This window comes from Camellia sinensis, chromosome 14 (genome assembly GCF_055761805.1).
Source record: "Camellia sinensis isolate YWXY chromosome 14, ASM5576180v1, whole genome shotgun sequence".
Classification (NCBI taxonomy): domain Eukaryota; kingdom Viridiplantae; phylum Streptophyta; class Magnoliopsida; order Ericales; family Theaceae; genus Camellia; species Camellia sinensis.
In genome coordinates, this window is record NC_138974.1 from 31,242,275 (window position 1) to 31,265,912 (window position 23,638).

The 23,638-nt window shown below is 34.8% G+C and overlaps 2 protein-coding genes across 2 annotated transcripts; one reads left to right on the forward strand and one right to left on the reverse strand.

Annotated features, from left to right (window-relative positions):
- LOC114270161 (uncharacterized) lies at window positions 1–2,459 on the reverse strand. Its single transcript, XM_028211586.2, has 2 exons — window positions 2,279–2,459; window positions 1–2,144 (listed from the first exon to the last, which is right to left on the reverse strand). The coding sequence occupies exon 2, from the start codon at window positions 2,112–2,114 to the stop codon at window positions 78–80; it is 2,037 nt and encodes a 678-aa protein (XP_028067387.2). The 5' UTR covers window positions 2,115–2,144; window positions 2,279–2,459; the 3' UTR covers window positions 1–77.
- A 2,231-nt stretch (window positions 2,460–4,690) lies between these two features.
- On the forward strand, window positions 4,691–7,263 carry LOC114310704 (uncharacterized). Its single transcript, XM_082904726.1, has 5 exons — window positions 4,691–4,733; window positions 4,868–5,199; window positions 5,380–5,953; window positions 6,224–6,598; window positions 6,896–7,263. The coding sequence occupies exons 1-5, from the start codon at window positions 4,691–4,693 to the stop codon at window positions 7,261–7,263; spliced, it is 1,692 nt and encodes a 563-aa protein (XP_082760852.1).
- Window positions 7,264–23,638: the final 16,375 nt, after the last annotated feature.

Sequence of the window (23,638 nt, forward strand, 5' to 3'; positions counted from 1 at the left end):
AGACTAAAATATGATATTGTTGATTTATAGTCTAGCAAAATCCAGTTTACAAAACAAAACATCAAACAAACCAACTATCAACTAAATATTACTCTTCTTGCATTTTTAGATGCAAAACTACTAATTAATCTTGCACAATCAAGCTTATCAACCATATCATTTTCAATAGATAACATAGCCAATTCATTCAATCGTTCTTGTGACATGGTTTCTTGTGACATGGTTGACGGAATGTAAGATCTGATCAACTTCAACTTTGAAAAACTTCTTTCTCTAGAGGCAATTGTAACTGGTATAGCCAACAATATTCTATAAACAATCCATGCATTTGGGAAGCAACCATCCATTACTTTCAAATAATTGGCAACTTCAATTGGCTTGATGATTTCTTTTGGTAAAATTTCTGTCAGAACTTTTAATTCTGTAAACAAATCTCTCCCATCAATATCAGGAAATTTTTCATGTGTCAGAAAATCTTCAAGATTAGCACAATAAGTCTTCAAACACTCATCACTAGTAGAATTCAACTTAATCAAATCAAACAAAAATCCAAAAGTTTCCTCATATGTTTGAAATTGTTCAATCATACTCTTAAGTGAAGAAATAGCTCGATCTACTATATATGTGAAGTAATTAATTCTAAAGGATTCTTCAGCTGACTGTGTAACTTCTTCACTTACATTCTCATCAAACCGTTTCTTCCTCCGAATGACAAGTTGTTCACGAAACACAGGTTCAATATCCATTGCAGTTGCAACTTCTTTAGCTTCAATCACTGCCTCCAAAAATCCAATTTCTCTATACCTTTCAAGAAATGTAATGAGTCCTTTTAACTGATTTATAGCAACATCAATATGCATATCTTCATTTTCAAATGTCTTGCTAACTAAGTTGATAGCAAACAATAGATTGTGCCAAATAACCATGCCAACTAAGAATTCAAAATTTTCAATTTCATGTGTTGCTAGGCACTCTGCTTCACACTTTGTTTTGGGATCCTCACTAATATTTGCCAAATCAATTAAAGCATCTCTTATTTGTGGGGCTTGGTATCTTATGGCTTTAACACTTTCAATGGAACTTTCCCAATGAGTTTGTGCCAATGGCTCAAGTGTGAAGCCTTCCACATTATCTTTCAAAACTTTCCACCATTTTGTACAAGATGAAAACAAAGAATATATACGTTGTACCATTCTAAAAAAAGAATAGGCTTTAGAACAAGTGAGGGCCATATCACAAAGTGCAAGGTTAAGACTATGACAACCACATGGCGTGTAGAATGCTCTAGGATTTATTTCAAGTAGTCTTTTATGTACACCCTTGTATTTTTCTTTCATATCAAAGCCATTATCATATCCTTGTCCTCTTATATCACCAATATCAAGTTGGAGTTTGCACAATACCTCTTTAAGTACATTAAAAAGTCCCAACCCCGACGCATCATACACCTTTAAAAATTCAATGAAGAACTCTTCTACCTTTATTGGACTTGATGAAACATCCACACATCGTATTACAAGAGATATTTGTTCTTCATCACTCATATCTGGTGTACAATCAAGCATAACTGAAAAATACTTTGCTTCTTTGATTGTTTGAACGATTCTACTTTTGATTTCAATCGCTAACATTTGTATCAACTCATTTTGGATTGTGTGACGAAGATAATGGTAATGAGCTTCATTCCTTTCAATACGCTGAATGTAGTGTTGCATTACTGGATCCAATTTAGCAATCATTTCAATAAAACTTAAAAAATGTCGACTTCTCTCCCCACAAATCTCCTCATCGTCTCCACAAAATGCCAAATTATTCTTAGCAACAGTTTTCACAACAGCAAGAATCCTTAGGAATACTTGTTTCCAGTGTTCTTCCTCTCTACTGATTTGTCGTTGCACACTTTCATCAATTGTTTCATTCTTTTTAAATCTACTTTCCAATTCAATCCATTTGCCCATGTAAGTAATAATGTGCTCATTGCTAGTTTCATGATTAGGTTCCTCACTCACAAAACCTTCAAATTCTTCACTATCAACAGAATCTGAACTCTCTGCAAGAGCTCCCTCAGATTGAATTAATTCTTTTATTCTTTGCTTCTTTTTCCTTTTTTTCATATACAGAGATACACTTTCTAGGATCCATGGCTGTATAATCAAAATCAAAGTAAAGTCCTCACAAACAATGAAATCAATAATAATAAAAAGAGACAATTGATCCAGCAAAGTCCTCAAATTAGGGCACAGAAATCAGATTAAGGGCAGAGAGAGAGAGGACTCACTGGACGAAGAAGATTGTCGTGGATTCGATGCCGAAGAAATCACAGCCGTTCGCTAATCGATGCTTCGCCGCTCATTCACTCGAGGTTTGCTTCGAACGCAGAAGAAGCTAAGAGCAATGGAGTTTCAGAACTGAGAGCTAGACGCAGTGTATGGAGTGAAGTGATAGATTTTCTTATTTACGATTATTACCCAATACATTTTATAATGTAAATTTTAACATGAAAAATGCTTGGGAGCACTAATTAGTGCTCCCACTAATTAGGTGGCAGTGAGTCTCGTCATTAATGATGTGATGTTTTGGTCTTGAAGTTGTGTTTTTTTTATTTATTTTTTATTTTTTTAATGCATTAGTGCTATTAGTGGTGATGTTTTTAGTGGGATGAATCATTGTTGATTTTAACATTACCATTTTTTTTTTCCCGCAACTTACTGACAAGTTTTATACACAAAATTTAAAATTTATCTAATTTTAAAATAAAATATTTATATCAATTAATCTTACATATTTTTAATTGTTATAAAAAAAAATAAAATAATAATTTAAAAATGCCCTTACATTCCACCACTGTCGAATTTTTATCAAACGATCATCGAAACTCGCTAGAATATTCAACATTACAGGAAAATCGTCGGAATATTATCGGAATTCACCGGAATGTTCTGAACGTTCTCGGAAGTCGTCGGAATGTCTACAAAATACGTTGGACGTTAAAAATATCGCCGGAGACTCATCGGAATGTTTCGAATATTGCTGAAAAAAGAAGAAGAATAAACTGAGAAATTAAAGTGAAAAAATATCGTAAAATGTGCTAAATATTGATAAACTGAAGAGAGAGAAAAAGAAAAAAAACACAACAACAAAAAACAATAGCAATGAAAAAAATGTATGTTATTTTCAATTTTTGTAGGGTTTAAGCAAATAATTTCTAATATTAATCAAATTGAAAATCAAGTTTTGAAACTGTAAAATGTTACAATTTCAAAATATGATTCTATTAAGTATTTATCCTTATTAATCAAATTGAAAAACATGTTAGGAAATTGTAAAATTTTATAATTTTAAAGAAAATTATGAAACTGCAAAATTTTACAGTTCTATAGGATGATTCAATTCAGCACCAAAAAAACTAAAACTATAAAATTTTACAGTTTTCACCGCCTGTAATTAAAATTCGAAAACAACTTGTTTAGAATTAAAATTTTTTTTTTCTATTATAACAGGAAAATATAAGTGTATAGTATTAAAAAAGTACTAAAACTAAGAGATCAAAGAAAAAAAACAGATATAAAGAGATATTTATACTTCGACAACTATTTTTTTGTTTAGATCTAACCGAATCTAACGTAAATCTACTAAGATCTGAGTATATTTACATCAAATTTGAGTAGACCTACTCATCTTCTTCGTTGGAAACTTATTTTTTTTTGTCGTCAGTGAGCATAAAACAAGGAGTTGGTGCTCGGTGGTTGCCCGTGAACCTTAATCAATGGTGGTCACCAATCGCCCGTGACTGTAGATTAGAAAGGGAAAAAAAAAATCGTAGTCGTAGTCGTGGTCGTGGTCATCACCGATGTCAGAGAAATAGAGATATAGAAAAGAAGCAAAGGAAAGATAAGAAGATAAATACATATAAGACTTTTGGGTCTATCCAAAAGATTTTAGGATTAAATAAAGGGTTTTTTACTGGCTGGTCTTACCTTTTACACTTATTCCCTCTTAGTCTTGAGTTTTGCTCTTTGTGCACCAACAGGTCCTGAGCTTTTTTTTTTTGGTACCGTTTTACCCCTCCCCTGTTTTGGCGCATTTCTGTTTGGATTTTTATCAAAATATTGTGTTTGTGATTTGGATTTCTATGAAACTTCACGATTTGCTACTGTATTATTGTGGAGCTTTGTGATTTCTGATTTCGCGCTTGGTGTATCTTTGTGATTTGTGATTTGCGATTGCGTGCTTGGTGATTCTTCCTATTTGCGATTTCGCGTTTGGTGTATAGTTACATTTTCTGATTTGCGATGTTGTGGAGTTAGGTTGACTGGTATGTTTGATTTTGATTTCAATTTCAATGTTTTGGTTCTTTTTAGTTTGAGTTGGTGATTTTGATTTTGTGGTGATATTATTGTTACTCTGTTGTTTCTGTTGCGATTGAATTTGTGTTTTGATCATGATATTGAAAGTTTTGAGATATGTATATGTTGATTGAATTTTAGTTTTTTGTTTTTTTTGGTTACGAAATTGTGTTGGTTGAACACAGGTGTTGGTTTGTTATTTTATACAGTGATAATTTTATCACTGTGTATTTTGGGGGTGTTGTTGGATTAACTTTTTCAACAGTGATAAATTTATGAGTGAGTTAGGCAATAGGAGATGAAAAGGTTGCATAATGTAATGGTAAGATTTAAATCGAGTTACCATGTCTAATAAGTGTAAGCCTTATTCACTGTTCTTGGTCTTTGGTAGTGTTAATTGTTAAAGTTATCAGTGTTGGTTTTTGGATGTGTTTGAGTTGGTTGATAATTTTATCACTGTATTTGATTTTTTTTTAGGGTGTTTGAGTTGTTTGCTGAAATATAATTGTTGTTTGTTGCAGGATTTAAAGTGAAGAAGAATTGTTTGTTTCTTATGTGCAAGTTTAGAGGTGTGACATTGGTTATCAAGTATAATGATGGATTTAATTTCAAGGATTTAGTATATAAATTGTCTGCAAAGTGGAATGAGTTAGTTGGTAGTTCTTTGAATATATCGTATTCAATGCCTGGACATTCTTGTTGTGGTCTACAAAGTGAAGAGGATTTGGAGGTTATGGTTGGACTGACACTTTCTTGTGATATTCATTGTATTGATGTTTTTGTAAAGTGTTGTTCTTTGGGTGAAGGTTATATGATTTGTGATGGTGAAGCTAGTAGTAGTAGTAGTAGTGTTGTTTGTGAAACTGATTTTTTGCCTTCATTTTATTCAAATCAACGGAAACCTTTACTCTCCGATGGGTGGGTTAATTGTATAAAAGGAGTGGGAAAAAGGTTTGCTCAAGGAGTTGTTGAATTTCGAGATGCGTTGTCAAAGTATTCTATTCATTCCGGTTTTAATTTTGATTTTGTTAAGAATGTTAAGGATCGTGTCACTGTTCATTGTAAGAGATGGACTGATTTGGGATGTTTATGGAGCGTGCATGCTAGAGTGCAAAATTATAGTAAAGCTTTTGTTATTAAACAATTTGATGATGTTCATACTTGTGGATCTTCTTTTCGTACAACTAAACATGCTAGGATGACTTCATATATGATTGGTGGGTTAATTTCAAGTGATATTCGTAATAAGGCTTTGACATCGGTTAGTGAGGTAGTTTGTGATTTCAAGGACTATTATGGAATAGAAGTTTCTTATCGGCGAGCTTGGATGGGTGTTGAAAAAGTAAGGGGTCTTGTTTTTGGTGACTATTCATCATCATTTGACGATCTTCGTTGGTATGTTGATGCCGCTAATGCTTGCAATCCGGGGAGTGTTTTTGATATGGAATTTGATATTGATAGTAAAGGAAGACATTTCAAATGCTTTTTTTTCGCTTTTGAGGCATGTATTCATGGTTACAAGTATTATAGGCCCGTGTTGATGCTTGATGAAACTTTCTTGAAAAGAAGACACAAAAGTTGTTTATTGGCTGCTACGGCAAAAGATGGTAACCAAAGTATATTTTGTGTCTATTTGTTATTATTATTGGAACAATGATAATTTTACCATTTTTGTTACTGGAGAGTGCTGATTGTTGAGTATGGTCAATCTATTAGTGATAAATTTATGCTGTATACTTTTGTTAAATTTTTATATTTATATAGTGATAAATTTATCTATGGCTGGTGCTATATGTTATATACTTTGTGTTTTGATTTTTTTTTTTTGTAATTTTTTTATTTGTCATTGATCACTTGTATATATATTTTGTTTGTAGGTTTATATCCGTCATGTTTTGCTATTGTTGATAGTGAAAATTATGACAGTTGGCATTGGTTCTTGTCAAAGTTATTAGGTATGTTGACTCCGGAGAGGGATATTGCGTTTGTTACTGATCGACATGGAGGTTTGCTGAAAGCTTTAGCTGAGGTCTTTCCGTTTTCTTCTCATTCTTTTTGTCTAATGCATTTGAAGACAAACTTGAAGACTTATTTGTCAGTGAAGAGTCGTGAATCTAAAGAGTATTTGTTTACTCTTTTTAGTAGATGTGCATATGCTCCTACTATTGAGTTGTTTAATGAGCTATTTGAAGAATTTAAGGGTCGTTATGGTCGTAGTGTTGAGAAATTTCTTGAGGATTTGCCTAATGAGTGTTGGTGTAACGCTTATTTTTAAGGCAAGAGGTATGGTGAAATGTGCACAAATGCTGCGAAATCTTTTAATTCATGGATTAGGGATGAATGCCATTTGTTTTCAACTAGTCTTGTTGATGCTATACGGGTGAAACTAATGGAGCAATTTTCAAGAAGAAGAGAAGTTGGGAATAAGTGGAATCATATTGTTTGTCCTTTTGTAGAGAAAAAGTTTAAAGAAGCTTTTAATGATACAAAAGTATGGATAGTTAAGAAATGTAGCGATGACATTTATGAAATCTAATTGGATCATTCAGTTATGGTTGATATTGGGAAACGTTATTGTTCTTGTCGATTGTGGGAAATTGATTCTTTTCCTTGCAAACATGATTTTTGTGCTATAAAGAGGAATGAGAAGGATCTGAATTGCTTTCTTGATGATTACTATCATGTTAGTAGTTATTGTGATTCTTATTCACATTCTATCTATCTAGTTCTTAGTATGTGGAAGCCAAATGTAGTTGTTGATGATGACGTTGTTTTACCTCCTCTTTGTAAGAGACCAGCTGGACGTCAAAGAACGGAGAAAATACCTTCTAAGGGCGAAATCAAGAGAATTAGGTGCAGTAGGTGTGGAAAGATGGGAACTCATAATCGGAAGACATGTAAAGAAGCATTGCTTTAGTTGTATTGATTTTAATTGAATTACTTTGTTGAGAGTTGAGAGGTGTTACTTGCATTGAATAATTGAGTATTATTCTAAAGATGTATCATTTTGGTACTCGCATTGAATGATTGAGGAATTTGTTGAACAGAAATTATATTTTTTGCTGATATTTTTACAGGATTAAGTTTCACAGATTTATATTATTTGATTTGGGTTAAATGTCGTTGTTGTTTTTGGTGTTTTATAAAGTGATAAATTTATCAGTATAATGACTCCAAACCTGTTATTAACCTTTAAATTCAACACAAATACTCAGATTAGAATCAATATTTTGAATGAAATTTGGATAACAAGACTAGTATCAAAAGCCAGATCTGGTAACGATATGGCTAAGAAAGACTGAATGTTTCATTAAAACAAATTTGAGATTGTAACAACTAAGCATTGTCCATAACTTTGACATTGTAACAACCAATCACTGTTCATAACTTTGACATTGTAACAACGAAGCATTGTAATATTCATTAGAGGAAAGTAAGAACCAAAATCATCAAAATACAGGTAACACTGTAACAAGCAAACAAGCAAAATGTATGAAGTATTGACATTCTAATAACCAAATGAATCAGTGTTTCCTTTTGTTTTCTTCTATTCCAGATCTATTGATTATTGCAGAGGCAAATCATCAATGTTTTCATCAGGTATTTGTCGTTGAGCAACTTGTTGGTCAGTCAAGAAGATAGTTAACATATCAGCTCTCAATCGATTGCATTCTTCCTTGGAAAAAATAGGCATTATGTTGTTTTTGGAAACATATTGCCTTATAATATAGCAAACAATGATTCCACAATCAAGCCTGCAAAAATATTTTGAAAACAAAATATTATAATTTGGTTTCGTCGCTTTTTTTTTTTTTTTTTAATAACAGTGTTTTGTTATTGATAAACATACGACGTGTCTTCTTGTTATGGGCTGTTGATGACGCTCTCCGTCTTCTGTTGAAATTTACAGGGTGGATGAGAGTTGGCTTCTCATCCTTTATGTACTTGTCAATAATCTCTCTCTGCAACATATACATTTGTATAATTGTTCTATTAGAAAGTCAGTTGAAACAATTAATGAGAAACCATGGATTTAAAGAATGATAAATATGTTACTGTATAAATTTTTGATATATAATTGAGCATGGATTAGGATTGATGTATTGGATTAATGTTAAGTTTGATAGTGAAAACAGTTTTACCACTTCATTTGCGGCATTGAAGTGTGGATCTTTAGCCATTGCTTCCCTTCGTCTCATGGAATTGTATAATTTCCATGAACCTTCTTCAATGTCAAGGACAAGTATTGTCCAGTGAAAATTTTGGTGGATTGGGAAGAGAAGGTATCTTGCTTTCATGGCTTCAGGTATCATTTTGTTCAGCATTCTCTTTCTTGCTTCCTCATCTTTTCTAGTCAACAAGTTCTAACAAATATAAATAAAAAAAATAATGTTAATTTAACTTTAAACTTTTTTAAATTAAATAGGTGGTGAGTATGAAACTTTTTGCCACTGTGATCAAAATTTTATCAATCCATATTGTAGACGTCCCTGAACGTCCCGGGAGGGAAATCCCGTCCCGTTTTGTTCATTTGGGCTTACTACAGTTTAGGACTCAATGTCACGGTCCTGTATCTAATCTCGCAGAGTGCAATGCAAGACCGATGAATCATCAAAGAGTCCAAATCTGGCAAATCGTTTTGAAAAACTGATTTTTTAGAAAGAAGTGCCAAACATGGACTGCTTTGCCAGATACAGAGTCGCCACCTAAATATTTTATTTTGGAGAATTTAGGAAACCCTGACTCGTTGCCTAAGGCCACGTGTCCGTCATCACCAAAGTTGCTTCGGCTCGGGAACTTGGGTACGATTGGGGAAGGTCAGCTATGAGCACCCTCGCTCGCCCGATCAAAGATCGGCCTCTACTAACCATGATACCTCGTTTTTGAAAACACTTGCGTTCTTACTCCGATGGATTAGCTATAATTACTATGTGATGCGCACAGCACAACAAGTATAGACTAGATCGCCTAATTTGGAACAAAGCATTGCATATTCGTTTGTTTGGAAATGTTTTGAAATTTGCTACTCGCAAGTAGGCTAAAATACGGATTTCAATGAATCATCCCAATTCAAATAATCCAACCTTCACCCACAGGCATTCAGGCAGTTTATCACATAAGCATATAGCCATATGGTAAACATGTTGTCATGTTAACATTCACACTCATGCGAGATGCTAAAGCATAAATATTTACATTGTATTCCAAGCCAAAACAGAAACTGGTTAGTAATCAAATGCATGATCCTAGTTCATCTTAGCATTGGCTAATGCAATACATACAGAATGCAACTAAAAATAGGCTCGGCTACTCTAAGATGACATTTGAGATGCAATTGATACATGTATTCAAATTGGAATTGAAATATGATGCAGTTAGCATGATGTGCCGAGCCCGGTGCATGCAAGACAAATGAAATGGATGCACACATGCGAAGCATAAGTATGCTAATTGAAAAATGACCTAAAACTAACCAACAAAAGCAGGTAAGTAAAGGGGAGAAAGAAATGGAGGTTGGAAGACATGCACACACACGCACGCACACTTATTACACAATTGGCCCTCTCTCGGAGGGTCCGAATAAATAATACAAGCCACTTAATTAACTAGCTTACGAGCTGATTAATTATTACAAAACCAAATGAATAACTAGCTACAACTAATTATTACACAACTTAATTAATTAACAAATTAATTAACTATCAAATGAAAGACAACAAACAAATAGGGAAAGCAGTAAACGATGCTGTTCCAGCTCTGTTTGAAGAAGAGGAGGGTATGCATGCTTGCTTTGGTTCCCTGCCTCGAAACGCCTTCCGGTTGCTCTTTAGAGGCTCTGTTTGCAGGGTGTTTTCCAGTGCTTGTTGCTGAGACTTACCAAAACACTGCTGGAGAGTTCACCAGTGGCCTGCCGGCCATGAAAGGAGAGCTGCAGGCCAACAACAGGGCGCTGCCGGCCAAAGATGTGACACTGTCGGCCATTGGTGGTGCACTGCCGGTCACTGGTGTGCTGTGACACCAAATTGCAACGAAGCGTAAAATAGAGAAAAGGGAGGGTCTCCCAAGGATATGTATGCGCTATGCCACCCCATATCACCTCAAAACATCAAGGGAGAGGCATAGTCGGATCCACGACCATCAATCACGCATCCCGATGCATGATGGCCAAGGATCCAACTTGTGCAAATCAATATGAAAATGAATGCACAAATAAAGCAAGTAAAGCCTAGAACTTTATCATGAATCATCAAGAGCTTCGGCGACCGAGAATTGAGACACATTCCATCACTCGGAGTATGAAACGTCCCTCGTTCCTCATGCTCGGATTAACACTTAGTCCAAGCAATGCAACACATAAGCATGGCAAACATGCAGTATGACTTAAGTGTGCAAACATGCAACTAACTTAAGCATGCAACAAGCATATAAGCATGATGTGAGGTGACAACCTATGACAAAATGCAATATGAACATGTGAACATGCAAGGCATGTAAAGCTAAACAAGTATGCAACAACATACGAAATGAAATAAGCATGCGACAACATGGTAAGATGGGCTTACACTAAAGATGGACAGCTCTCAAATAGGTCCAAATCAGTAACCAAAAGTGATGAATTGATGGCATGAAAGCATGAAATGGCAAGACAAACATGCATGCCAAATGGCTCAAGTATTAAGGCATAAAGAGGATAACTCTTAAGCACACTTAAGGAGCAACAAACATGGATGTATAACAATGAGGTAAGCTCTGAAATACATGTAAAGTGATGCCAAATCAACTCAACAATGCAAGCATAGCATGTTATGATGCTCAAAGCTCAAAGTAAGCAAGGGGACTTAAGCCATAGCCATACAAGGCAAGCCCCAAAGAGCCAAGGGGACCTAAAATAATCCTAGATCAGGTCCAAACAAGACCAAAGCTAAGCTCAAAGCTAGCCAACATAGGCTAGAACACAAAACCAAAAAAAAACATGGAGCATGCAAGGCTTTAAAGAGGCAATGCACTACACCCATTGGAACCAATCATGGCAAGACTTGGACAACATAAAATAGAGTTACATCATGGTATAATAAGACCCAAAATGCACTGAAATGATGAGCCAAAGGCTTAGGCTAAGTGGCATGCATAAAAGCTCATTCTTGATGCATAAAGCACAAACTCTATAAAGCATTCAAAGCATGTCAAATGCAAGTGTATGACGACATTTCATGGACTGAAATAGCATGTGGAATGAGGGCAAGGCATGCAAACATCACATGTATGGCATGGCAGGGGCCTCAAAACCCAAGACTAGCCTAAGTATTTACACTATAGCTATACAAAGCATGAGTGATATGGCCATGGCAGCCCAAAACAGTCCTAGGACGGCCCAAAATAAGCATAAAATCATGTTAGAATAAAGCCAAAATATGCTAGTATGATGAGTCAAAACATCATGCACAAAGGGCTAGTAAACAAGATTTGTTCTACGCCTATATGGAGCATGCAAAGGATGATCAAACCAACTATGGATAGGGTCATGACATGCCAAATGATGACCAAATACATGCTGAAATGTAAACCAAACAAGCTAACATGACATGGCAAAGCATGGAGCATATGAAACTAGTTTAGGGGATTTACACTACAAGGGTATCATGCAAGCATGGAGTGACAAAACCGACCCAAAATAGATTCATGGCATGGTAAAACATCACCAAAAACCTACTGAAATGGACTCAACACAAGCTAAGCACACATGCTACTTTGATGAGCTATGAATGGAGTTACACTACACATACAAGATGTATGCAAAATATGACCAAACCAGCCATGGACAGGGCCAAGAATGGTCCTAGAAGTCACAATAATAGGCCTAAACCAAGCCTCAAAAATGAATAGAAGGATGGTCCTTTGGAAGGCCAAAAATGCAAGCAAAGAGGAACCAAAAGAGAGGGGGCCACCCCCTCTGATTAAAGACCTCAAAACCACACCTTTACCACTGAAAATCCACTGGATTTCAGTGGTAGGAAGGCCAAACCAAGGCTAGCTCAGAGGCCTCAAGGAATGGCTTAAAACAAAGCTAAAGCATGCAAGGGGGCTACACACCCCTAACAACAAAATGACCTTAAGCATACTTCAAAAGCACTTAAATACAAGACTTTTTTCAGTTATAAGCAAAGCCTAAATCAATATGCAAAGAGGGCTAAAGCAAGGTGCAAGAAAATGCAAAAATGGGGAGAATACTTACCCTTGAAGACCCTCTTCGAAACCAGCAACTTCAGGGGGTGGAAACCAGTTTTCAGAGCTTAATAATCCCTCCCAAGAAGCTTAGTCCAATGGTGGTGGTGTATCTCTATTTGTTGTAGTGTAAAAGTGCAAGGAAATCCAATTTCTAAGCACAAAATACAAACAATATAGAGAGAATGAGAGGTTTTTCTCTTCAAAATGGCTGAACCTCTAGCAAAGAGGGAGGCTTCTTGCTTATATAGAGGAATGCAAAGCCAAAGCTTCTTCAAGAAGCTTTGCAAGGGCTTCATCCCTCCATACACGTGTATGGAGGGGAGCAAACAAAAATCCAGCTGGCTCAAAAGATCTGGAGGAAAACCAGCCGAGACAGGGGGGGTGCCAGCCATCATCAATAGCCGGCAGTGGCTCACTGATGGCCGGCAGGGCATCACCAATGGCCGGCAGTGCCATGCCATGGCCGGCAGTGAACCAAAAGGTCCACTAAGAGAGGACCTAGCCAAGGTCCAAGAAAGGGGCAGAAAGGATACAAGGTCCGGGAAGCTCAAACCGGTGATGTTCTGCCGCGACAGTCGAGTACTCAGCGAGCAATCAAACTAGTTGTTGGATGTACCTACAAGCACAACCAAGTCTTGAGGATGGTCAAAAATAGGGTGTCTACACATATCAAAATTTATCAGTGCATTGCAAAATTCATCTATACTACATATAAAGGGAACACATCTATTGGTGTCTTGAGGCCTTTTTTTCTCCTCCATGTGAAATGGATCTTTATATCCCCTAATATATCTATACTATGCTTCTCTTTCATTCTGTAAATATTCATAGATGATTTGTAACAGGCTATATATCCATACTGCTTATTTCAAGTACACTCATGTGAGTGTGCACATCTACTAATATATATATATATCATCATTCTCTCCATTCTATAGTTGTAATGAAAGTTGTCCGTTACTTAATAAATTACATCAAACAAGAGCTCTATGAGGCTGCACCACTAACAAAATGAAAGTGAACTATGTCCTGCAACATCATAGCATATAATCAAGCTATTTCAATTTCAACACATCTCAATATTTGTTGAAGTTCTCAATATCATATGCAATAGTTTCGAAAATCTAAAAAAGTGCCCAGAATTTGTAATCAAAGTCTGAGATTTACTCATACTGTGGGGCCACAATAACAAGGTCAAAATATATAACAGTGATTACAAAATCTGAGTTAGAAATTCTGGTTTGGTTTGCTTGACTTTTTGTTTCACATGTCAAGCTTTGAATTAGGAAACAGGGCCAATTGAAGAGGGAATGTAGTGTCATATGTTTGAAACTAGTTACTCAGTTAAGCAAACAGAGGTTATACACTGATAAAAAACAAAACAAGTGTTGTTCCTCAGTTAAGCAAACTAGTTACTTACATGGCAACTTGAAATGAATACGAATGATGTTGCTCCTTGTTTTTGTGCAAGCAGGTGTTCTGCATATACATCTATTACCTGTGTTGAAAACAAAAAACAAAACAAGGAATTAATATAAATCAAATACTAAAATGTTATTTTAATGAGTTACAAATTCAACTTACAATGCCTGCCAAATCTTGACCCTTTAATATTTTGTCAATGTCATTTAAGTAGACATAGGTTCTATGGTGAGATCCTTGCCACATTGGCTGATCCTTGAAAAAAAGGTTATTAGTGTTGGAATAATAAATTTATTAATGTTTTTGGAATATTTGATACTTATAAATTCAATATGAGTTAGTGATAAACAGTCGGCAAAAGTGAACTACAGGAGTCAAGAGAGAAGATTGTTACTTTTTTTTTTGTATTCGCCCAATGTGCAATGAGATTTTGCCTTGATTTTTCTGGTAGGATGTTGAAAATTTCGTTTGAAGTTTTCAATTTCTTCATTGTAGGCTGCTGTTGTGTGTGTTGTTCTTCCGAGTATTTGTTTGCCTCAGCCAATGTTGCAATTCTCTCATGGAGTATTTTGATTTCTTCATCTTTCCTTTGCATTTGTTTTTTTTGTAGTTTTGTGCTGATCTTGCATTTCCTTTTTTAGCTTGTTGAGTTGCTACTGCAGGTTATCATTTGCAGTTTGAAGGATGTCCCTTTCCATTTGTATCCTTTCCATTTTGAGCATGTCGTCTTCTATCCTCTCAAAAACAAGTACTTCTACCAGATTTGGATCCACTTTAGGCTCTTTGTCAACTTTGTTTCCTTCACTCTTTTGTGATTCAAAGGGTACTGTTTTCTTTTTCTTTTCAGGACATATTTTGTGTGGAATTGGTTCCAATGTTTCATATTTGGATTTGTCTTCAGTCAATGTTTGTTCTTCTTTTTCAGAAATTTCAGCATGATTTTGTTGCTGAAAATCAGCATCTTCATCTTCATCTTCATCTCCATCTCCATCGTCATCTTCATCCTGAATTTCTCCTAGCAGTATTCGTTATATTTTTTTCTCTTCATTTGTGTGCTTCAAATTGTTTTTCTACATAGATGAAAATTAAAAAAATGAATGATATGATACAAATTTCAAAGATAAATTTCTCATAGCAAATTTTATCACTCAATTACAAAAATTAAACAAATCTATGATTGTTATAGCAAATTTTATCACTGAACTAGGCATAGTAAGCAAACCTTTCATTGTATATCAAATTTTATCACTGAATTATTAAAAGTAAGCTAATAAAGTAAATATAAGACAAAATGTTTAATTCAATTCATTTTTACGGATAAATTTATCAACACAGAAACCTAATCAATTCTAGTCGAATATAAAGTAGCACAAATAAAGTAAATATGAAACAAAACTCATGCACAATAGACAAATAGAAAAATATTCACTGCATAAAAGAATTTATCACTCAATTAGGTACACTAAGGGAAATTTGTCACTCAATTAGGCAAATTAAATAAATTTATCAGTGTGAACAAAAATTTATTACTGCATAAGAAAATCTATCAGTTGTTTAAACAAAACAAATGTTAGCATTGCATACCACAATATCTTTTAGCTCTTGCAAGGATGAACTTGCCAATTGCTGTCCCAAACATGTGATGTTCCATTTAGCAAATCTTGGGATTGTATTTTTGGCATTGGGTTTGACGGTGCTTGTGTGTTTGCATATCCAATGCTGTTGAAGACAAAAAAATTATTATAAACAAGTATTTAGTAAACGTAAATATTATAGTTCATAAGTTATAAGTGAGGTATTTACTTACTAATACGACCATCACACATCCGGACACTTTATCAATTTGGTTGATGTTTCTTTCTATTGATTTTGTGAGCTGTTGCTTTGCTGTGTCGCACCAATCATAAGAATTCATTTTGTCAATATCCTCAAGATATTTCATGAACCCCCAACCAATTGTAGTGTCAGTACCAGGATAAAACAATAGCAAGCAAATCAAGAGGTACACAAGCCTCACAACATCTTCTCTGTCTTCCTTCTTCTTGCTTCTCAAAAGTTTGGTTATCAACTTTTGGATTGAAGCACTTGTCATTCTATTCTCTCTTATTTTCCTTTTTTTTTACCAAATCTATGTCATCTTTTCTTCCATATACAAGATTCATCTTCTTTTGTCCGCATGCAATCCCAAAAATTAACTTGAAATCATTTCTTTTCAACTTCAGCTTCTTCCTTTCAATTTAAAATGTGGTTCCAATCATTTGGTATGTTTGCAAGATTTTTGCAACCGCATCATCATATTTTATTGAATCTGCTTTTTGCACCTTCTTCTTTGACAAAATGTCAACTAGAAGGAAGTAGGGAGTCTTTTTCAATATTTGGAAATGCTTCTTTTCAAGTTTCGTGGCATTAAAGAATCTGATGAGTGATAGCATGTTTGAGCGGTACACATATTTTACTTCACAGTCATGAATTTGATCACTTCTTGTTTTTCTTCCCTCTATTTTCTTCTTGCCTTTTGGTTTGTGCTGCTTTGGTTTTTGTTTGTTTTGTTGGGGCTTGGTTCTTGTTTTTGCTTGTTTCTGTTGTTGGTGCTTTGTTATTCTTTCTTTTTGTTCTCCTTGTTTTTGAGCTTCATTTGCAGGTTCATCCTTCTGCTGTCTCTGTCTTTTCTCCCTTTCTTGTTGTTTGCTTGTTGTTTCTCTTGTTGCTGTTTCTTTTTTTTTTTTGTCTTGTTAATTTTTTGTCTTTCTCTTCTTGCTTTTGTATTTTTACAGTTAAAGATCTTCTTTTTGGCATAGATAATGTCATGAGAGAGCTCACAACATCTATACAAAAGAAGGATATCAATGAAGTAGGCAAACCATGCAAAATTCATGGATATACGACAAAAATTACCATTTAATTAAGCAAAGAAACACTGATAAAACTTGAATATATTCATTATTCCTCTGTATTGATTAAACACTGACAAAACTTGAATATATTCATTATTCCTCTGTATTGATTTTGTTAGCTAGCAAACAAAATAATTCAAACAATCAAAGAAGAATAAGAAGAATTATGACAAAATTTATTACGTAATTAAGCAAACAAAGCTTATACAGTGAAGAGTTCTAATAACGACCAGCAAAATAGACCACTCAATTGGGGTTGGGTCAGATGCATGTGGCAACAGTTGGGAAGGTATTCATTGCACCAATTCATGTGTGACATCTATATAAGTTGCTATTGTGTTTTACCTTTAATGCATTGTTGTTGTTTCCTTATTCTTTCTTTTGCTTCTACTTGTTTTTGAGCTTCATTTGCAGGTTCATGTTTCTGATGTCTCTGTCTTTTCTCCCTTTCTTGTTGTTTGCTTGTTGTTTCTGTTCTTGTGGTTTTCTTTTTGTTATCTTGTTGCTTTTTTGTCTATTTGTTTTGTTTCTCTTCTTGCTTTTGGATTTTTGCAGTTAAAGATCTTCTTTCTGGCATAGATAATGTCATAAGAGAGCTCATAACATCTATATAAAAGAAGGATATCAATGAAGTAGGCAAACCATGCAAAATTTATGGATATACGATAAAATTTATTATTTAATTAAGCAAAGAAACACTGATAAAACTTGAATATATTCATAATTCCTCTATATTGATTTTGTTAGTTAGTAATCAAAATAATTCAAACAATCAAAGAAGAATAAGAAGAATTATGACAAAATTTATTACGTAATTAAGCAAACAAAGCTTATACAGTGAAGAGTTCTAATAATGGCTAGCAAAACAAACCACTCAATTGGGGTTGGGTCAGATGCATGTGGCAACAGTTGGGAAGGAATTCATTGCACCAATTCACGTGTGACATCTATATAAGTTGCTATTGTGTTTCACCTTTAATGCATTGTTGCTGTTTCCTTATTCTTCATTTTGCTTCTGCTTATTTTTCAAGTTCAGTTGCAGGTTCATGCTTCTGCTGTCTCTGTCTTTTGTTCCTTTCTTGCTGTTTACTTGTTGTTTCTGTTCTTGCGGTTTCCTTTTTGCTATCTTGTTGCTTTTTTGTATCTTTGTTGTCTTTCTCTTCTTGCTTTTGGATTTTTGCAGTTAAAGATCTTCTTTCTGGCATAGATAATGTCATGAGAGAGCTCACAACATCCATATAAAAGAAGGATATCAATGAAGTAGGCAAACCATGCAAAATTTATGGATATACGACAAAATTTATAATTTAATTAAGCAAAGAAGCATTGATAAAACTTGAATATATTCATAATTCCTCTGTATTGATTTTGTTAGCTAGCAAACAAAATAATTCAAACAATCAAAGAAGAATAAGAAGAATTATGACAAAATTTATTATGTAATTAAGCAAACAAAGCTTATACAGTGAAGAGTTCTAATAATGATCAGCAAAACAGACCACTCAATTGGGTTGGGTTAGATGCATGTGGCAATAGTTGGGAAGGAATTCATTGCACCAATTCACGTGTGACATCTATATAAGTTGCTATTGTTTTTTACCTTTAATGCATTGTTGCTGTTTCCTTATTCTTTCTTTTGCTTCTGCTTGTTTTTCAGGTTCATTTGCAGGTTCATGCTTCTGCTGTCTCTGTGTTTTGTTCATTTCTTGTTGTTTGCTTGTTGTTTCTGTTCTTGCGGTTTCCTTTTTGTTATCTTGTTGCTTTTTTGCCTCATTGTTGTCTTCCTTTTCTTGCTTTTGTCTTTTTACAGTATAAGATCTTGTTTCTGGCCTAGATAATCTCTTACGAGAACTCGCAACATCTATATGAAAGAGGTATATCAATAAATTAGGCAAATCATGCAAAATTTATAGATATGCGACAAAATTATCATTTAATTAAGCAAAGAAATACTGATAAAACTTGAATATGTTCATAATTCCTCTGGATTCATTTTGTTAGTTAGCAAACAAAATAATTCAAACAATCAAATAAGAATAAGAAAAATTATGAAAATTAAGCTAATTTATCACCGAGGCAAATTCAGCAATAAAAAAGAAAAAGAAGAAAAATAGACTGAGGCAAATTCTTCCCCAAAAGAGATCAAATTTGTTTAAGTTGGTGAGTCTATTGACTATTGTGTCAATCATCTTCTACCTACATCAAATTTTTGCAAATGTATCCCTACATAGAAATAGAGATGGATGTGTAAGTGATAAACTTATCAGTTGGTTTGGTAGGTGAACCAAACTTATGAGTTGGTTTGATAAACTTATTAGTTGTATATTTATTTATGTATCTATTGTTACTATTGTCTATACTATCTATACTATTATATTATGTGAGCCCTTATATTGGTTTGTTGAAGCTTTTGCCATGTTGCATTTACATAATTTTAAAAAAAAACTAATTAAATTTTACTTTATGTCAGTTACTCTCTTATGGGAACAAACAGTTACAGAACCACACCCTATAGTATGGTTTAATTATCGAATCTATAAATTGGTTTGAGTCCTACAATAGAAAAAAGGTTTATCAAGGTAGATGCCTTGATTTGATGCACTTCTACTATAAGGTAAAAGTATTGCAAGGCTTCTATTTGTAGGCTACATCAACAGCATGATTTGTATATTTAAGTTTGATAAAGATCATTGAGTTATTTTTTTCAATTTACAATTGGTATTTCAATTGTTAGTACATTTGTATACAGTTTAAGCTATTTCTTTTAGTGGAATTTTAGTATGAAAATTTGCTCAAACAACCATTATCCAAAAAAAAAAAAGAAAAAAAAAATATCAATTATAAAAATGTTACCAAAAGAGAGGTGTAGTTTATAATCGATCAAATATTAAACAAAAATCAGGCAAAAAATTAATCCATAAGGTGTAAAAAAATTACAATTTTTGAGAAATTGGATATAGTGAAATAACCAAATAAAAAATAAAATAAAATATATCAAAAGAAGGATGCAAGTTATTATCAATCAAATATTAAACAAAAGTCACACAAAATTTAATCTATAAAAAATTACACACTTATAGTGTGTGCACCATTCTAATTACTATTATAGATGTGAACAACTCATTTTAATCTCTTGAACCCACTCCCTACTTTAATCTCTTGAACCGACTCCCTCATTTTTTGTTAACTGATTTTTTTTGTATCAAAAATTAAATTTTTTTTTTTAAATGAACCTAATTTTGAACTTGAAAACCAACACCCTTATCATTTGATCAACGAACATTTTACATATTCACAAGTTTTATTTTCCGAAAATGCCCTAATATTGTTGAAATTTGCAAGTTGTAATTAAACCATATCTAGGGTTTTTGAAAATGTGTTTGTGTGACAACCCCCACTTCTGATTAGTGTTAAACTGTGATTGAGCATGATAAGTAATTAATTAAGACGAAATCCTGAATTGATTGCATGAGTATATTGATTTAATTGCATTTCTATCTGTTTGTCATTGAATGATCTGTCCATGTTCAAATTTTGAATTGCGAATTGAAAGCCTTATTGGCGACCGACTCAGAAATTAGTTAGTGTTATATGCTAATTAGGATAAATGATGCTAGATTAAATATAGATTGATTGAATATAAGTTAATTAGTTTATTGCCATTGAGTGGGCCTTTCTCAAAAGCATTGTTTGGGGTTAATTCATACACTTTGACACACCACTCTACAGCCATTTTCAAGACCAAACCGAGAGAGAGAGGGAGAGTAGGAGAAAAGAATTGATTCAGCAAGAATTAGCTTGGAATATTAGAGGAATTGAAGAAGACTTGCAAAATTGAGCTAGCATACTTGGAATCCAAAACCTAGGGTAGGAAATTCATCCTCTTAATTATGAATTTGAGTTGTTACATGCATAGTTCATGAGGAATTAGTGTTTTGAGTCAAGAATAAATTTAAAGTGTTGTTTTGAGAGTTAATTCATGCATACATATCCATATCATTGAGTTTTGAGATCAATTACATGAGAATTCCCACATGCATGTTCATGTTTTAGTTGTGGTCCATGAATTCACCTTGATTTTGAGCTCAATCTTGCATTTGATCATGTTTTGGAGCATTAGAGTTCATAGGAACTCATGCATGTCATGTTCTTGCATTGTTCTTCAAGTTTTAGTTGAAGCTGTGTTCAATTGTCACATCTTTGGGTTTGATTTTATAAAATGATCCTTGAAACATGTTGTATTATGGGTTTCTAAGTATTTTCCAGAAAATTAGCCCAGAAAAATCGAATTTGAAGCTTTAGAGGTTGAGTTTTGTGCTTGAGGATCAATCTGAAAATTTCAGATTTTTTATCCATGCTCGAGCGGAGGACTTCATGCTCGAGCATACACTCTGAGTACATGCACTTCCGCTTGAGCGTCGAGGGTCACACTCGAGCGTGAAATGCATATGCCCAGAAGTTCATGTGTTTTGCAGTCCGCTCGAGCGAGGTAATCTGCGCTCAAGCGAGGGTCTGAGTCTCACGCTTGATCGTGGGTCGAGCGTCCATCGAGCGTGAAAAACGTGCAACCAGTACTTTTCATGAGTTTGCAGTCCGCTCGAACGGGGAAAGTCACGCTCGAGCGGAGCTTCTTTGTCTGCATGTCCGCTCGAGCGTAGAAAGCCACGCTCGAGCAAGACCCCTGTTTTCAGCAAATTTTGAAAAATGTTTTAAAGTACATCTTTGCATCCTCATCCCATCCTAGGCATTCCTAGGCCATGTTTAAGGTATCTCAATGAAGATAATGTTATAGAACCACACCGAGTCAAGATAGGGGCCAAGTTATTAATCCCAAGCGTGTAACTTAGTGTGTGTTTGTTTTGCTACTGTGTAGGGTTGGCACCCGAGGACGCTGACTAGCCTGTCTATAGCCCAGTAATCTGTGAGTAACGATGTTGTAAAGATACGTTCAATTGTAATTATTTCTGAACGATTGATTATACTGCTTTCTGAAATGACATTGTATACTAAATGAATGTTTGTCCTATTTGTAAACTGTACTCGTGGCATCCATAGCAACTTACTGTTATTGTACTGTTACTACTACTATTACAGAGATCTCTGTCAATTCCTATCCTTAGAACTATTGTTACTGTATTGATGGCCATCAACTGACTGTTCGGTCTATTAAGACCCACTGTACTGTTTTGATATTAGACGTACCACGTATGACTGTTGTGATTTCTAAATGACTGATATAGCATGAAATATGTGCCACTGATTGAATGACTGATTTACTGATACAAATGATTGTTTTAATTAAGGAAATGACATTCATTCTTAACCCCTTTACGCATTGGTTATTCACTGGGCTTTAGCTCACTGTTTATATTTATATGTAGGTGTCCAGGCACCAGATCGGAGCTAGGAGCGTCAAGTTAAGCTCTTGTTTTGTCCAGCCAATCATTGTGCCTCACTTCGAGGTTTCGAGTCCGTTCAAGTCAAGGCCGTTTTGGGGTGTTTCATATTCACCCTTTTGTCCTGTTTTGTAATGAATGTTTCAGACTTGACTGTACAGTTATGGTGAAGGGATTTGGTCCCTAACCTGGATGTTATGTGTATATTACTGTAGACGTCCTCGAACGTCCCGAGAGAAATCCCGTTTTGTTCATTGGGCTTACTACAGTTCGGACTCAAATGTCACGGTTTTGAATCTAATCCCGCAAAGTGCAATACGAGACTGATAAATCACCAAAGAGTCCAAATCCGGCAAATCATTTTGAAAAATAGATTTTTTTAGAAAGAAGCGCCAAACATGGACTGCTTTGCCAGATACAGAGTCGCCACCTAAATATTTTGTTGTGGGGGAATTTAGGAAACCCTGACTTGTGCCTAAGGCCACGTGTCCGTCATCACCAAAGTTGCCTCGGCTCGGGAACTTGGGTACGATTAGGGAAGGTCATTTCATGAGCACCCCCGCTCGCCCAATCGAAGATCGGCCACTACTAAGCATGATATCGAGTTTTTGAAAACACATGTGCTCTTATTCCGGTTTATTAGCCTAGAATTACTATGTGATGCGCACAGCATACAAGTATAGACTAGATTGCCTAAGTTGGAACAAAGCATCGCATATCCGTTTGTTTTGAAAATGGATTGAAGTTTGCTACTCGCAAGTAAGCTAAAATACGAGTTTCGACGAATTATTCAAATTCAAGCAACCCAACCTTCACCCATAGGCATTCAGGTAGTTATATCACATAAGCACATAGCCTCATGGTAAGAATGCTATCATGGCAGTCACTCACACGCATGCAAGGATGCTAAAGTATAAACACTTACCGAGTACTCCGAGCCAAAGAAAGAAGCTAATTAGAAAACATGCATGAATCCTAACTATGCTGAGATGCCTAATGCAACACATGCAAAAATACAACTACAATAGGCTCGGTTATCCTAAGATGGCATATGAGATGCAACAATCGATACATGTATTCAGCTTGGAATTAGAATACAATGCAGTTAGCATGATGCGCCGAGCCCGGTGTATGCAATACAGATGAATGAATGCAAGCATGCGAACATATAGATGCTAATTGAAACATGTCCTAAAACTAGCCATCATAAGCTGGTAAATAAAAGGGAGAAAGACGTGGGGTTGGAAGACATGCATCACACACACGCACACTTATTACAAAGTTCGCCCTCTCGCGGAGGATCCGAATAAATAATACAGAACCAACTAGCTAATCTAAGCTAATTAAACTAGTT